The 15,960-nt window shown below is 39.2% G+C and overlaps 1 protein-coding gene across 1 annotated transcript; it reads right to left on the bottom strand.

Annotated features, from left to right (window-relative positions):
• Positions 1 to 5,508: 5,508 nt before the first annotated feature.
• On the bottom strand, positions 5,509 to 14,683 carry TMEM202 (transmembrane protein 202). Its single transcript, XM_051973980.1, has 5 exons — positions 14,535 to 14,683; positions 13,958 to 14,213; positions 8,037 to 8,183; positions 7,052 to 7,183; positions 5,509 to 6,485 (listed from the first exon to the last, which is right to left on the bottom strand). Exons 1-5 carry the CDS (start codon positions 14,637 to 14,639, stop codon positions 6,256 to 6,258), a joined length of 870 nt encoding a protein of 289 aa, XP_051829940.1. The 5' UTR covers positions 14,640 to 14,683; the 3' UTR covers positions 5,509 to 6,255.
• Between the last annotated feature and the right edge of the window lie 1,277 nt (positions 14,684 to 15,960).

Below are 15,960 nucleotides of genomic sequence, written 5' to 3'. Positions count from 1 at the left end.
CCATTCTAGGAACAGAAACAAAATGTGCTATCATCTCTGGACTCTATCTTATAAGCATAGAGCAATATGAGTATCTTTTTTGTTTACACTTCAATCTTCTTATTTGGATTTCAATGGTAATTAATAAATCCTAGAACAATACCTGTTTTCTTTCTTTAAGTGCTGTAATATTTTTAAACTTTTTTATGATTCCAAAAATGGGTTTGGAGGAGGAGTGTTTTATTTTTTAAGACATTACAAACTGCAAACAATGCCCCCCAGAAAAACCTTGCTGTACCAGGCCCAAGACTGCAGAGACAGACCAATAAAGTACCAACTTTCCAAAGATCAATAAGATAATCTCTCTAGAGACTGATCAAAATGATGTGGCCATTCTAAGGACACAAAAATACCTCCTCTTTAGGAACTGGTCAACAAGAAACAGTTCTCAAATAACCAGCTCCTAATGCTGGGCTACAAACTATATCACTATATATATATATACATACACACAAATATATCCAGATTAGTATATCTGGGAAGTCACTTCAATTCTCTTGATATCAATCTCCTCATCAGTCAAATCAGGTATCTGGCCTATGTCAGGAGTTTTTAATCTAGAGTATGAAAACTTGGTTTTGGGATTGTTGTTTTTCCCAATATTTTGATAACTGCATTTCAAGTAATTGATTTCATTTACAAGTCTACATATTTTGTGTATCTAAAAATATCATTTTGAGAATGGATCCATTGTTGTGTTTGTCCTCCATTCTCAAAGAGAACCATGACTTCAGGAAAGTTGTGTCATGATTTGCAAGTGAATTTGATTTAAGTGAGGGAGGTCTGTGCAAAGTCACCAGTCTCACTTTCTACTTTGCAGCCATCCAGGTCTAGTGGCAAGATATTGATCAGGACCACTAAAGGCCAGGGTCTCCTCATGCATCTGGATCCATAGATTTTCCTAGATTGCCAAAACAAGTTCAGAATCCAGAGAAGAGGGAGATCAGTGAGAACTGGAGTGATGTGGAATCTCCCTGGAAAAATGGGACCTAAAAAATGGGTTTCCAAATGCCCAGTCCAAGGCTCATGCCATACTATCTCCCCACCTCTCTTTTAAGGCTCATCTTTTTTCCTTCTACGTAGTACAATTATCAAAGTACTTACTGTACTCCATAAATCTTGAAGGACTCAATGTTTCAGTAATATGATACAGAAATGATCCAAGATTATTTCCAGAGTTTATTCCCTTTTTGGGATCACTGCACATAATGCTATCTGAGCAACAGAATAATCACATTGCCCAAGCATCCAAACTCTGAGCATACCCATCATATTTCCTGGGCTTCAATCTTCCCCATCTGTGGAACAGGGATAATAATTCCCACTTTACCTTGATCCTCACAGGATTATTACAAGAATTAAATGAGATACAGTTTGAAAAATCAATTTTAAATATAACCCAGCCTGAAAAGAAAATATGTAAATATATAAATGATTATGACTACAAGTAATGAAACATTTCTAGGCACAAAAATTACATTATGATGCCCCTATTTCATGAACAACAACATGAAATAGGGGGATGAAAACTGGTCTTCTGTTCTTCATATCATTGTCATTGTCCTTCTTAATGTATTAGGAATAGTATACACTGTGTTATGATGATTCAATAAGATATATGTGTATGTATAGTTATTTCATGAACTTAGAACACAATATAACCTTGTATCAGATATAGGAGTCAAAGTCCATTACTACTAGCTACAGATGTTACCTAATTTATATGATGCTTCAGACTTTTATGTGCAGGAAGTGATAATAGGAGTTACTCCCATGTCATGACCAAAAGCAACATGGCACAGTGGATAATGTCCTGGGCATGGAGTCAAAAAGACCATGGGTCAAATCCTATCATCAATCCTTACTAACTAGGCAACTCCAGGAAAGTCACTTAATTTCTATGTTCGTCAATACTCTGTGATCTATATACCTATATGGAAAGACCTATATAGATATGTTGCAATATGCAATCAAAAATCAAATTCCCACGCTGGGATTCCTGCCATTCTAATGCAGTGACCAGAGCTATAATTGGATGGGTTTCGATGGTGGAAGCCTACTTGTTTTGAAAGAGGACAGAAAGTAGAAGAAGTATCACGTGCGTTCTTTCATCCCAGAGATCAAAACCAGCTGCAGTGAGTGGATTGAAAAAAGGCAATTTAGCCTTGAAAAGCTTTCTAACAACCAGAGCTAACCAAGTGAATGGGGAGATCTTGAAAAGTGACCAGTGATCCCTCCTCAGAGGTCTTCCAAAAGAAGCTGGACAAGCATTTGACCAATTCTGTTATAGTGAGATTCTTTTTGTGTATCAGATTGTGTATTAGATGGCCACCGAGGTTCCTTTCAGTTCTCCAGTTCTGTGATTGTGGAATGACACAACCACAAAGTTCCCATTCTGATAAAAGTCCAAAGCATCATATAAATTGGATAACATCTGTAGCTAGGATATGGGTTATGGAGCTGAAGGTCTAGAGACAGAAATCTGTGGAGAGCAAAAGCAGGATAAAAACCTGCATTCTCTAGGGCTTGGAGTCAGACTGCAAGGATCTAGTAAAAGACAATAACAGCAAAGAATTCTCTCAATTTGCTGCAATGTCACGCAGAAACATGCATGTTTTAAGAACAGCCAAAATTTTTTTAGCTTCCTCTGGATTGGATCCTAAATAGTTTTTTTATTGACAATCCTCTCATTTGTTTCTTGGCAACATCTGCCTCTAAGCATCAGACATGACCCTGACTTTCCACTGATGTTATCTCTATAAAAGTCAAGTGAATTCCCAGGACTGAAGAAATAACTCTAGTTTAAAGCCCTTTTTTTTCTCCTCCCTTTCCAGTGAAAGATAGATTCATTTTATTCTGGCTGCACAACTCAGTCCTGATTCTTTATTAATGTGACCCTTGGACCCCTCTTCTTAATCCTCTGCCCAATAGGGATAAAATGAATCAGAGTTTTTCTCTCTATCCCCATAAATGGCATATTATCAATTCAGTGAGTGTTTCCCTTCTGTTCCTTCTGCTAAAGAGATGTTTTATTCAGTGGACGTGTGGGTATTCCTCAGTTTGTCTCAGAGGATGACAGTATCTACAGGGCATAGAAGAAAAATAATAAAATCTAGGACTTTCTGTAGCAGCTTTTTTGTGTCTGATTAGATATGAAGTGATTATTTGACAGGGAAGTTGGTCTAGTGTCCTGAAAAAGAGAAAGAAAACCTAAGAGGCAGTGAAAAGTTAATGAATGGATAAGGCAGACTATAAAATGGCATCCCATGCTCTGACCAATGGCTTTGGAGAATTTGAAGCATATGCCTTCTCCACTCCCCTCGTGGGAGAGGGTAAATAATAGAAGGATATGATGGTGGTGCAAAATCAGGAGCAGTAGGAAAAAATAAGAGGACTTGGAGTAGGTCATCTCTAAGGTTTGACTGGTAGATTATGGTCTGAATGCAGATAAGAAAGCTTAATTAAGCTGAATCGAATTCAGGTGTCCTCAGTGGCTATCTTGAATAGTCTGCTGCTAAATCTGTTTTTTTGTTAACTGTTGATCCATTTTTGTTCTAATATTAATTCTAAATTACCAGATTGAGACTCAACCCAAAACAAGGGGAATCTCAAGGACCATCTAGTCCAACCCATACTTGAATAAAAATCCTCTCTTTAACATTTCCGATACCTCTTTAGCCTAGATCTTGAATGATGTTTCTTCCCTATATGATCACTTTCTACTGATCCAGAAGCATGAAAAAACATGCCAATTTCTCAAAATTTGTCGGCATCGTTATTTAAATTACTCCAGAATGCTTTCCCAGATCCAGTAGAGAAAAATAGGTCTATTTCTCTTGATTTACCAAATTCAGGAGGAAGGAAAAAACTTTTACAATCTTAGATATGTTTGAGTAGGTGATTTGGAAGCATCTGAATATCAGGGATGACCTCATTTGTTCTACTTTAACCTAGACAAATACAGGATAAGATGAATGTCACTCCCCTAAAGTCTTCAGTGGCTTACTGTTACCTATAAAGTACAAAATCTTCAGCATAGCATTTAAATCCTTCTATGATATAGTTCTCATTTATCTTTCCCCTTTTATTCCATGTTATTCTCTTTCACACACTCTCGGTTTTAATCCAACTCACTATTTCTCTGTATATGACATTCTACCTTGAGTTTCTGTGACTTGGCACAAATCTGTCTGTCTAGATGCACTCCCTCCTTATTGCCTTCTTAGAATCCCACCTTCCTACAAAGTACAGCTCAGTGCTAAGTCTGCTGGCAACCTTTCCCTATCAGCCTTGTTAATGTTCACTCCCTCTTAAAATTATTTTATGGAATTTATATTTACTTGTATGTTTTGTCTTCTAAATTAGGTCCACTTGCTGCAGTGAAGACTCTAGGTGAATTCCTACATTTCACTACAAAAGACTCAGAATGACTGTTTAACTCAAGTGTATGCAGTAGGGAAAGAGGAAAGAAGGAAATCTATTCCCAGCAACATGTATTTCAAGAGTATGTTCTACAGCTAACCAAGTTTTCAGGACAACTAGGTAAGATGTGACAATTATCCAATTGGCCAGATTGAAGTGATGGGACAGCAGGTCCAGAGATGTCTTCACAGCTTTCCCTTTTTGTTGGGAAAATTCCTGACTTTGGCACTTGAGAGGTGGATCTCATTATTGTGGCTTGTGGGAAACAAGTTATTACCTGTTTTCCCCATTTCCAAGTCTATCTTAGAGATCTTTTAAGCCCAAGAGTTGGTTGAGGAGTGAACCATATATAGAACTGGACTGTTTCCCAGTTACCCACAGTAGTGTAATAAAGGTGATAGGATCTTATCTATGATCCTAAGTGCTGTTTGAGCTCACACACATCTATGAAGTTTAGAGAAAGGACTCCTTCAGAATTGAGATCGAATCCTATCTTCTGAAGAAATCATACCGAGTTTCCTCTTTTCTCTTTTAGATTACCTTCGATCTCTCTGTATGTATCTCATATGAATACATTTATTTGCACACTGATTCCCCCTGTGATTGTTAACTATTGAGAGCTGGAACTGGATGGCTGTCAGCAACTCTCAGCTGTCACAATTGCCCCTAAGTCTGGCAGGTTCCAAGATCAGATGTGTGGAGGTATGTGTGGATAGGGGTAGGAAAATATGTGAATACACTGCTCCAAGATAGATTAAATCTGTGCAGTATATTTTTGCAGATGTTCCTGTTATATGGGTAGATCTGCTCAGCTGGCAGAAACATGGTCAAAGGCAGCAAAGAGTGAACAAGTTCAGAACATGGCCCCCAACAAACTTCCCTTCTGGGTGGAGGCTCCATGCAAGATTAAAAATGGAAAACCAGAAAATCATAAACCACAGCTCCACAATGAAAGACTTCCTATAATACAAATAGCAAGAAATCTCAAGTCTTTTATAATCAATATTCTTCCCCTCTCTCCAGGGTTGGTTATGTTATACATAATAGGCCCTTCATAAAAGACTGCTTAATTGAAAGAGGGTAGAGATCAATCTCATTTTCTTTGAGGGATCTAAAATATTAAGTGTTTTGTCCATAGTCACAGAAGAAGATTCAATTTTTCACATGAGATCTTATTTTTATGTGCTAGAAATTCAGAAAGTCACATCATTTTATTTTTGTTTTGGTATTTAAAAATTTTTTTTAAATTTAATATTTAAAAAGTCATAAAAGAAGATGAGAACTAACCTTACTTAGCTGGGATCCTAGGACTATACTTTTCTGTCTCCCTAAAATGAACTCTGCCTCTGAGGACCACTAGGAAGAAACAAGTATTCCCAGCCAACCATACTACATACTCTTCCTCCGCATCCAAGCTATATTATGACCATTAGCATCTCTTGAAATTTCTTGGTGCTCATGCCATATCTATTACCAGTCTCCACTATTCATGGCCCTGAACATTTTATCTTTGGGATAATCTTTGCTCTAATAATTTGCTTTGTGACCAATAAATTATAGTTACCTTAGGCAATACAAATGCTATTTCATAAACATTAATGTTATCTTTTTCAGTGGGTTACAATCTAGGGCAGGATCTTTCTTTGTGACCTTGGAGTTATTTCTAATACAATCATCCTTCCAAACAGCCCCAGTTGTAAAGGAAATAGAGTATCTCTCATATCTTGGCCCCAATTCCCCCACCCTTACGTCCTATCTCTAAGGTAAACTAGAATTGTATTTTCCTATCCCTATTTATTTTGGTGGCTTTGTGGCATCCTTATTATCCAAAGAGGGTACTATGGACTCTAGTTCCACTATTGGGTCCACAACCATCTCGGATTCTGGCTCTTCCTCTTCTCTTGCTGATGTTGGCCACATCTTTGGATTAATCCCTAATCTTCTCCTTGTTAAGAGAATTTCATTGGCATCTGTGTCAGAGGGCAAAACCCCAAAGGTTTTGTAGTTAAAGAAGGAGATGACTCCTATAAAAGAGAGAGAGAGAGAAAAGTCAGTGCAAGGTTCAAGTGGTGGGTTGCATTCAATATTAGTTATAGGTGAAGTAAAGGGACTTCACAGGACCTCTGGACTGCTTTGTTGCCATGATTTTTTTTTCATTTCTGAGAATTATGTGCCCAATTTGCAGGATCTAAAGATGAAATACTGATAAACTCTGTTGAACTCTGCTGAAATTCTGTTTCCTCTTATATAAAATGGTCATTTGGAATCTATACCTGTTTTTTGTAAAGGATCATTTATTAACATGATACAAAGGACTTGAGAATCACAGAATTTTTTTCTCCCTGCACAGGGGAGACCCAGAGCAAGACTATCCCTCAGGACAGGGGATATAGGGTTAAGCATCTAGTGCATCCCTTTCATCTGAACAAGGAGGAAACTGAGGGCCAGAAAGTCACCAAGGTGCCCGTGCTAAGGCCAGGATGCTTTGCCTCTAAGGCAGTGACCTCCCAGACTGCCACTGCGTGCTAACCCTCCCCAGAAGGGTTTCCCTTTGCTTTCCCTTTGCCCCTTCGCTTCAGCTTTAACTCACCAGCCACTATGTAGAAGAAGCTACCCCACCAATTGAAGTGGAAGATCCACAGGTAAGATGACCCCATCTTGTAGGTAGTATACTTTTTGACTTGCATCAGAAAAAGCACAAGGCAGAAAAACAGACTGGTTCCTGGAAGGAGAGCACAAGGATTATCCTTTGGAGCTACTGTCTGGCCATCTCTCACCCCTTCTTCCTGTCCTCCCACCCCCAGCCCAATGTCTGTGCCCCGTGCTTTGGGGTTGGCTATGTGGAGAAACCCAAGGGGACCAGAAGGCATGGCAATGGCAATGGACTTGGAGATGACCAGGTCTGGGAGCCAAGGCCAGTTCTCTGCAATATACTGGCTGTGCAACCTTGGATAAGTCATCTGTTCTTTTTAGACTTCCCTTCCCCAGCTCCGACCTGAGGGCAGCAGCATCTGCTCTCCTTGTCTCATGGTTTGTCTCTTTTAAAGAGATTTGTGGAGTTAAAACATTTTACAGATGGAAGGGATTCTTATAATGGGGCAGGGCAAATCTCTGGCATCATAGAATTTATGGATTGTCAGTGCAGGGAGGGACCAGAGAAATTATCTAGATCAACATTCAAAACTGAGGTCAGGAGGAGCTAAGGGACTTGCCTGGGTTATTTACAGCAAAGTTGCAACTACAACATAGCCCAGTGCTTCTTCTTTTACATTTATTATCTCCAGGAAACTTTCCTGCCTGCACTATGACCAGAAATGGCTACCTGGAGTCTGAGATTTCACCATTAAAATTTCATTTTTTTTGGAAGGAACATTGTCCTCCCCAGAATCCTATTTTGCCATTCCAGTGCCTTCCGCTCTGAGCCAGGCCTAAATAATTTGTGAATGAGGTTGTTAGGGGGGCCTGGGACCTAGAAAAGGCAGTTGTGGAAAAGAGGGGCACAGAAAAAAGGGCCAAAATTCACTGAGGACTTCACAGTTTCACCAGAGGCTTAGCCCGCTGGCATGGGTCTGTACCTGAAATCAAAGAGAGGATGGCTACCTCTCGATCCAAATGAGCAGTGGGCTCTTTCCCATGCCGGCAGGAGTTGAGGACCCAGCCGAGGAGAATGAAGGCAGAGAGGGCAGAGAGGAGGAAAAAGATCCTGGAGATCTGGAGGTAGTCTACAGAGTGAAGCAGAAAGCAAAAAGCCAGGCTGGGAACTGGGGATAGAAGGCAGGAGACAGCCCTCTAACTCCTACCCCAAGGATGTGTGGGGGCCAGGAAGAGAAGGGCTAAGGAAGACAAGGGCAGGACTAGCTGGACTCCCAGCCAGAATAAATGGCCACTACAAGATGTGAACTCAGGAACATCACCAAAGTTCTCCCGCGTTCTCCCAAATGCTCATTAATGCCTAAAATTGCAGTAATGGAGAATGGTGCCTTCCTTTCACTCACAATGAGAGAAAACTGTAAAAGCATGCATACTTCTGGAAGGGGAAGCAGTCTGATAACAGGCTCACATTAAAGCATGTGAGGGTGGCTATAAAATAAGGAGACGGGCATTTCAGGGAGCCTGACAGAGTAAAACTGGTCCTCCACAAGAATTGACGTTGGCTGGCACTAGCTGGCCACAACATGCTCCAATTAGGCTGCCATGGTTTAAATATTTGGGGAATTAACTCTATTTGGTAATCACCTTCAGATCCAAAAACTTTTTGATATGACACTCCTAGAGTCACTAATATTCTAAGCATGAATTTAATTTTTAGATGTCCCTAAATAAGGAAGCACCAACTTTGGTGATGAAGGTAATCAAACTGGGTAATTTCATTTCTAAATTGTTTCAGACATACTCCTACTGTGAGCTGGAAGCATTATCATAGTGAGAAAGTCAACCTCTAGACTATCATTTTTTGTGGGTCATAGAATTTAATTCAAAACATGTAGATTCTAGAGATAAATGAATGAAAAACAATGCAATCTTTGCCCTGTTATCATACAATCTAATTGGGGGAAGGGAAAGGTTAGAGTAGTAAAAACAAGTAAGAGTTGGGACAGATCAGGAGTCCTCTGGGACAATCAGAGGACATGTCTTAGAAGAAATGTATCAGGACCGGAATTTGCCTTGTGTGAAGCATAACTACTAGATGCAATTGGGAATAAGATGCAAATAACACTGGTCAGAATGCACAAGTGCCTAAGTAAGAAATATAGTATCTCTTTTGTCACTTAAGGAGGGACAGATCACAATTAGCAAGGGGATCAGGGAAGGTTTTATGGAGGAAACAGCATCTAAGTTTGACCAAGTCAAGATGGCAGAATAGGAAGCAACAAACAGTATAGTCTAGATTCCCCCACAACTGGTTCAATAAAAATCTAAGAAGAATGCCATGTCAAGGCATTGGGAAATAAAAGGAAAAACCAGAGTGGATCATCCATGGGAGTCCTCAAACTAAGGCTTGCAGGCCAGATGCAGCAGCTGAGGATGTTTATCCCCCTCACCCAGATCTGTGAAGTTTCTTTATTTAAAGGCCCACAAAACAAAGTTTTTGTTTTTACTATAGTCTGGCCCTCCAACAGTGTGAGGGACAGTGAACTGGCCCCCTATTTTAAAAGTTTGAGGACCCCGGAAATAGTCTCAGTTCATAAATTCCATCTACAGATAAGTGGCCAGGACAGAAACTGTCCTGTAACAGAATTTGAGGGACAGAGGCAGGTTAAGACTCAGTTTCCAGAGCCCTAAGTTAGGTCAGCAGAGTCTCAATCAAGGGCCCAGGCCAACAGCAAGGTTAGGAAATTGGGAGGGAGAGGAGGGAAGGGGGAATGGAGATCTCCCAAAGGGGCTTCTAGAAAAGACTCAGCAATTCCCTAACATGGGAGCAGGGAGCAGAAAAAAGCAGGTTTTGCATCTGGTCCCTTAACAAGGAATGCAGAGGAGAAATCACCTAGAGGGCCTAGGATTTCAGGCTCAGCCTACAAAGCTCCCAACAATCCCAACAGAGTTGTCTGGAGCACATTGCTGAAATAATCAGTATACAAGAAAAGAAAAAGAGTTGCTGTGATTCCAAGGAATTCCCAAGATATAAACCCCGAAGAGGAAAGGATAGAAGGGAGGAAAAAAATAGGTGTTTGAGCATTGAAAAACTAAAATTTAATTTTGAAAAGTGACATCTGAATTAGGCCTTAACAGAAGGAAGATCTAAGGATGTATGCAGAGATACATGAAGGTGGAAGAAGCTAGGGAATGGTGAGGAGCCAGTTCATCTATAAGAGAGTAGATGAAATAGAAGAATGTAATTAGGATGAGCCCTTGGAAAGAAAACAACTTGCAAAGGACACTGAATGTTAGACTTGAAAGGTAGTTGGGTAATCAAAACATTAAAGAGGTAATTTTGGCAAGACTATGAAGGCTAGATTAGAAACAAAAGAGAGGAAGCAGGAGAACCACTCTGGAGATTATTACAATGTGATAAGGATCTAAAAAAGGAGGGAGGGAGTGAAAGTGGGAGAGGAAAGAGAAATGTAAGAAGAATTATGAAAGTAGAATTGATTCCTTTTAGCAATAAAAATAGAGAAATGGGGGTGAGGAGTGGGGAGTATCTATCACTTTGAACCTGATCCCTGGAAACAATGGGGATCCCATCAATAGAACTAGAGTAGGGGAAAGAAAGAATGGATTTTAAAAGAGAAATTAGCTTAGTTTGGGATATAATGAGTTTAAGATCATGGGGTTAGAGCTGAAAAAAATTTTAGAGACCATTAAGACCAATTCCCTCTTTTATATATAAGTACATGAAGGGTAAGTGCCTTGCCAGGATCAAATAGCTCATGAGGCTCTGAGGCAGGATTTAAACAGGTCATCCTGACTCCACACCCAGAAATCTAAACCATTGGATCATCTTGTTGTCTGAAAATTCAGTGGTATGCCTATGTGAAGATGAAGCACAAGGGATGAAGCTCAAGGCTACTCTTAGATGGTGGTGAAATAGGTCATAACATTCTAAACTCTCCAGATTTCCCTCACAAACAAGACAAAATTGCACCTCAGGGCAAATAGAGTGGCAAAAACAAGTTAGAATTGGATAAAAACAGAAGTCCTTCTGGGACAATCAGATAGCATCTCTTAGAAGAAAGGTATCAGGACCAGAGGTTGACTCATGTGAACTATAAACACCTCCAGGTGAATTCCTCTGAACCAGCAAGCTGTAAGCCCTGGGCTTAGATAGGATGAACAATAGCCTCCATCCCAGCCTCAAGAACTTTCACCTCCCCACTATATATACACATATATATACAGATACATTATATACAAATAATATATAGGTAAACAATCCAAGAAAAGCAAGATTTATGTAAAAAAAAAAAAAAAGTCAACCAACTAAAAAAGGAGATCCAGAATCTTAAGTAAAAAAATTAGAATTGGACAAGAAGAACATGTGAAGTTGTGAGACTAAGAAAGAATAAAAACAAAATGTAAAAGTACAAAAAAAAATGTTTAATAGAAGAAAATGTGAAACATTTCATAAGAAAAACAGATTTGTAGACATATCAAGAAGAGAAAAAAAAAAGAATAATTTGACTGCCTGAAAGCTACTACTTAAAAAAAAGAATCTTGAAATAATAGTATAAGAAATAATTAAAGAAAATTGTTGGGGACAGCTAGATGCAATAGATAGAGCACCAACCCAGAAGTCAGGAGGATCTGAGTTCAAATCCAGCTTCAGACAGTTAACACTTATGAGCTATGTGACCTCAGGCAAGTTACTTAACCCCATTTACCTCACTGCCCCCCCCCAAAAAAAAGTCCTAAAGTGTTAGAACAAGAGTGGGAAAGTGGAAACAGAAAAAATCCACCAGGCACTGTGAGAAAAACTTAAAGGAATATCATAGTTAAACTTCAATCCTTAGATCAAGAAAGAAAGGAAAAAAATTCTAATATGACAGAATCATACACGACCTAGCAGTGGCTACATTAAAAGACTAGGTCTTGGAACATTATATATTGAAGAGCAAAAGAATTAAGATTTCAAACCCAGTAAAGTTAAGCATGAACCTAAGAAAAAAAAATTTTTAAGGAAATTCAATGAACTGCCAGATTTTCAGGATTACATGGCAAAAAGACTTGAACTTAATAGAATATTTGAAATATAAAATCCAAGAGAAATATAAGGCATACATCAAAGATTAATTTCAAAGGACTCAATAAGGACAAACTGTTTTATACATGAAAATATAAGCCAATATAAGATTGCCATTAGCAAGTGAGTAGTTCAAAAGAAAGATTGGGACAGAACTGAATATGATATAATTCTAAAAAGCAAAACCATGTAGGAAAAGGTAAAAAGAATAATTAATTAGGTTATATGAATGAGATATAAAAGCAAGAACTGACACAGAAGAATTGGATGGGGGAAGGGGAATGGTAGTTCTAGAATACTATTCACATCAGGAATATGTTAAAGAAGGAACAATACGTGTATGTGTGTGTGTGTGTGTGTGTGTGTGTGTGTATACATATATATGTATGTATGTATGTGTGTATGTATGTATAAAAGTCTTCTAAATTTATTAAGAAATAAGAGGGGAAAATAAAATAAGAAGGGTACAGAAGGGATTGTAGATTAATGAGAATGAGATAAAGAGGTGGGAAAGCATTAGAGGAGAAAGATGAGGGAGGGATTCTTGGGGTAAAATTGGGGGTGGGGCTAAGTAATGGCTAGGCAAAATATCTAGTAGGAGTAAAGCAGAGAAGTCATCAGAAATAGAAAATAAGAGATATAAAACAACAATGATTAGTAGAATTTGTTACAGAAAAAAGTGGGGGTAATAATCATTGGTCTCAGACAAAGTTAAAGTTAAAATAAGTTTAATCAAAAGAGAAGTTCATTTTCACATATGCCAATGACAAATATAATCAGAGGATTTTCAACTTTGAAAGTATTCCTTACACAAGTAAGAATATAGTGTGACACATCCCTGCTGTAAAAAACTGAAAACAAATGGAGTGTCCATCAGTTAGACAATAGATGAATAAACTGTGATCTGTGAACATAAAGGAATATTAGTGTCTTATAAAAAATAACACATATGAGGAATTGAAAGAAACATAGAAAAATTGATATGAATGGATGCAAAATGAAGCAAATATAATTAAAGAACAGTCTACCAAATCACTACAATAATGTAGCTTATAATAACACTAATATAAAGTTGAAAGCCAAGTAAGTCTAAGGACCAATCTTGACCCAAAAAAAAGAATGAGGAACCACCTCCCTCCTTTTTCCAAAGAGATGGGGAACTATATATTGTCAAATATAATTCACTGTGTCCCTCAGTTTTTCTTTGCGATAAGGGAGAGCTTATTAAGGGGGTAGGTATATCCAAAATTGATTCTGTTGTAAAAATAAAAAGCATCAAAAAAGCTTATTCTTGAAAAGCATGAACTTCAACAAAGTAGTCTCATTACTTTACAACTTATAAATAGTTGATATCAGATCCTTTCCTAATAGCAGGTGAGAAGAGATCAAAACAGGAAAAAAAATTTTCCCTAATTACCTGAAAGTCAGCAAGGACTATTCTAGAGGGGCAGAAGGGACATACAGGAAAAGAGATCATAGATTTACAGCTTGGAAGGATCTTCAGAAATCATCAATTCCATCCTCCTCCTCAGGAAATTGAGACCCAGAAAGCCTAAGGACATCAGTATGTCACTAGCCATTTGAATCCAGGTCTTCCTTACACAACATCAATCACTACTCACTGCACCATGCTGCCTTCTGAGATAAATTTGGCCATTTTCACAATCTGAAGAAGAAAAATGCTGGACATTGAGGAGAAGGAACTGGAAAATGTTAGAAAGGGCAATGAGGAGGGTAAGGAAAAAAGGGCTCTGGTGTTATTGGGAATTGATCGGAGTGTTGGGTTAGGGACCAGAGAAAACTCTGGGGAAAACTCACAGGGTGGGCTGGGCACGTGGCTCCAGCAGAGGTGGTGTTCACAGAGGGTCCAGAGTCCCGCGTGGAGCTCAAGGCCATTCTTGGCCAGGAGGAACGTCACCCAAGGCATTGGGGAGATGCAGAGGAGCAGGACTAAAGTGAACGCACACAGCCCGGTACAGCATGTGCGGATATAAAGATGGGTCTGCTTCATGAAGTGCTGCTGCTGCCATGGGGACAACAAGGCAACCCAGTGGTTTTGGGCAGGTAGAACTGGCTGTGGAAGTGAACATCATTGAGAATGACTCATCCCTCAACTCAAATAAAATCAACCCCCTCACATACCCCCATCAAGACACAGCTCCTACATCCTACAGAACAGGGCCCTTCTCAGAAACCTATGGGATTCCAGGATCCCAAGGCCTCCCATGAGTGTTTGTCTCTTACAAACCCTTACCCACCCCCTTATTCCATGACAAAGGTAAAACTTGTCTCTTATGAGGGAAAAAATAATCATCAGAGCGACCCAAACTCTATCAGCCTCTGCCCAATTTCAACTTCTCCTCAAAGTCAGCGCCTTCCCCAAAGGGCCTTCTACCTTCTGGTAGGAGTGATCTCCTTTAACCTTCTGAACCCGAGGAGTGTGGAAGGTCAGGACTTTGGGTCCCATTAGCTCTTTTGTGGTTGGCTCAGGGCCTGCCATTGCATCTTCTAACTGACACGGAACCTGTCTGGGGGCAGAGCCGAGAGCATGGGTGAAAGTTCTCTCTTCTCTCTCCAGGACCATGCACACAAGGACATTACCTTAAGCTAATAGAACTCAAGTATCCAATTCTTAATTCATGCTCGCACATTTACCATCCAAAGGTTACTATCTATTACCAGTAATAGTCTATAAACCTTTATCCTCCTGATCTCCCAACCCATTTTATAAGGCACTTCCTTAATTCCAGAAATACTTCTCATTCCTTGCCTCACTTTTTTTTTTTAAGTACAAAGAGATTATTTTTAAAAATTCATAAAAAGTTCTGAATCTACCTACTTTTGCCTTCCAAATAACACAATGCTTGCAAAGCACTTAGTACAATGTCTGGCACATAGTACATAGTTAAAAAAGAGAACTCTTGTTTCCTCCCCCTTCCCCTTAGTTTCTTGGCAGAACTGACAGCCTCATGCTAACTTTGACCTCTTCTAGTGACTCCTCTGAAACTTATTCTTTCAGTTCACCAGAATCACATAAGCTCAGTCTCTCCTATTGGAAGGGATTTCAGAGGTCATGGAGTCCAACTTATAGCTTAACAAGAACTTCTCCTACAATATACCTCCCCATGCAGACCCCCACAATGAGTGGGCACTTACTACCTCAAGGCAGCCAATGCTACTTCTGGACCCCAATGATTAGAATCTATCCCTATCCTCTAATTCTCTGGTTGGTGTTCTCAGTTGCTCCTAGTGTATTTCGTGTGTGTGTGTGTGTGTGTGTGTGTGTGTGTGTGTGTATTTATTACATATATGTATATATATGGAGAAAGAGAGGGAGAGAATAAATAGAAGTAATTGGGGAGGAGATCAGTAGCATTTGGAGACATTAGGAAAGGAGATGGCACTTGGGTTTTATATATATATATTTGGTTGGTTTTTTTATTTTGTTTTGTTTTGGTTTTTTTGCTGAGGCAATTGGGGTTAAGTGACTTGCCCAGGGTCATATAGCCAGGAAGTGTTAAGTGTCTGAGGTCATATTTGAACTTGAATCTTCCTGATATCAGGGCTGGTGCTTTATCCACTGTGCCACCTAGCTGCCTCGTTTGGGTTATATCTTGAAGAAAAATGATTCTATGAAGCAGAAATTAGGAAGGAGTACATTTGCATGGGCAACTGTTAGCACAAAAGCATGAAGATGGGACATGGAGGAATAGAAAACACCTATCTGATCAAAAATATCGGAAGGAGGGTAATATAAAATGAGGCTGGAAAGATAGATTGGCACAAAGCAATACAGAGCTTTAGAAGCCCCAAAAATAGAA

Source organism: Antechinus flavipes, chromosome 2 (genome assembly GCF_016432865.1).
Source record: "Antechinus flavipes isolate AdamAnt ecotype Samford, QLD, Australia chromosome 2, AdamAnt_v2, whole genome shotgun sequence".
In the NCBI taxonomy this organism is placed as follows: Eukaryota; Metazoa; Chordata; class Mammalia; order Dasyuromorphia; family Dasyuridae; genus Antechinus; species Antechinus flavipes.
This window is presented reverse-complemented; position numbering and strand designations above follow the sequence as displayed.

What these genes read in the sequence shown, in the direction of transcription:
- TMEM202 (XM_051973980.1), bottom strand. Translation starts at nt 14,639, where the DNA reads ATGGCAGGCCCTGAGCCAACCACAAAAGAGCTAATGGGACCCAAAGTC. An exon ending in CCACGTGCCCAGCCCACCCT is followed by an intron (nt 8,184 to 13,957) that starts GTGAGTTTTCCC and finishes TTCACTCTGTAG; the next exon opens with ACTACCTCCAGATCTCCAGG. An exon ending in CTTCTTCTACATAGTGGCTG is followed by an intron (nt 6,486 to 7,051) that starts GTGAGTTAAAGC and finishes TCTCTTTTATAG; the next exon opens with GAGTCATCTCCTTCTTTAAC.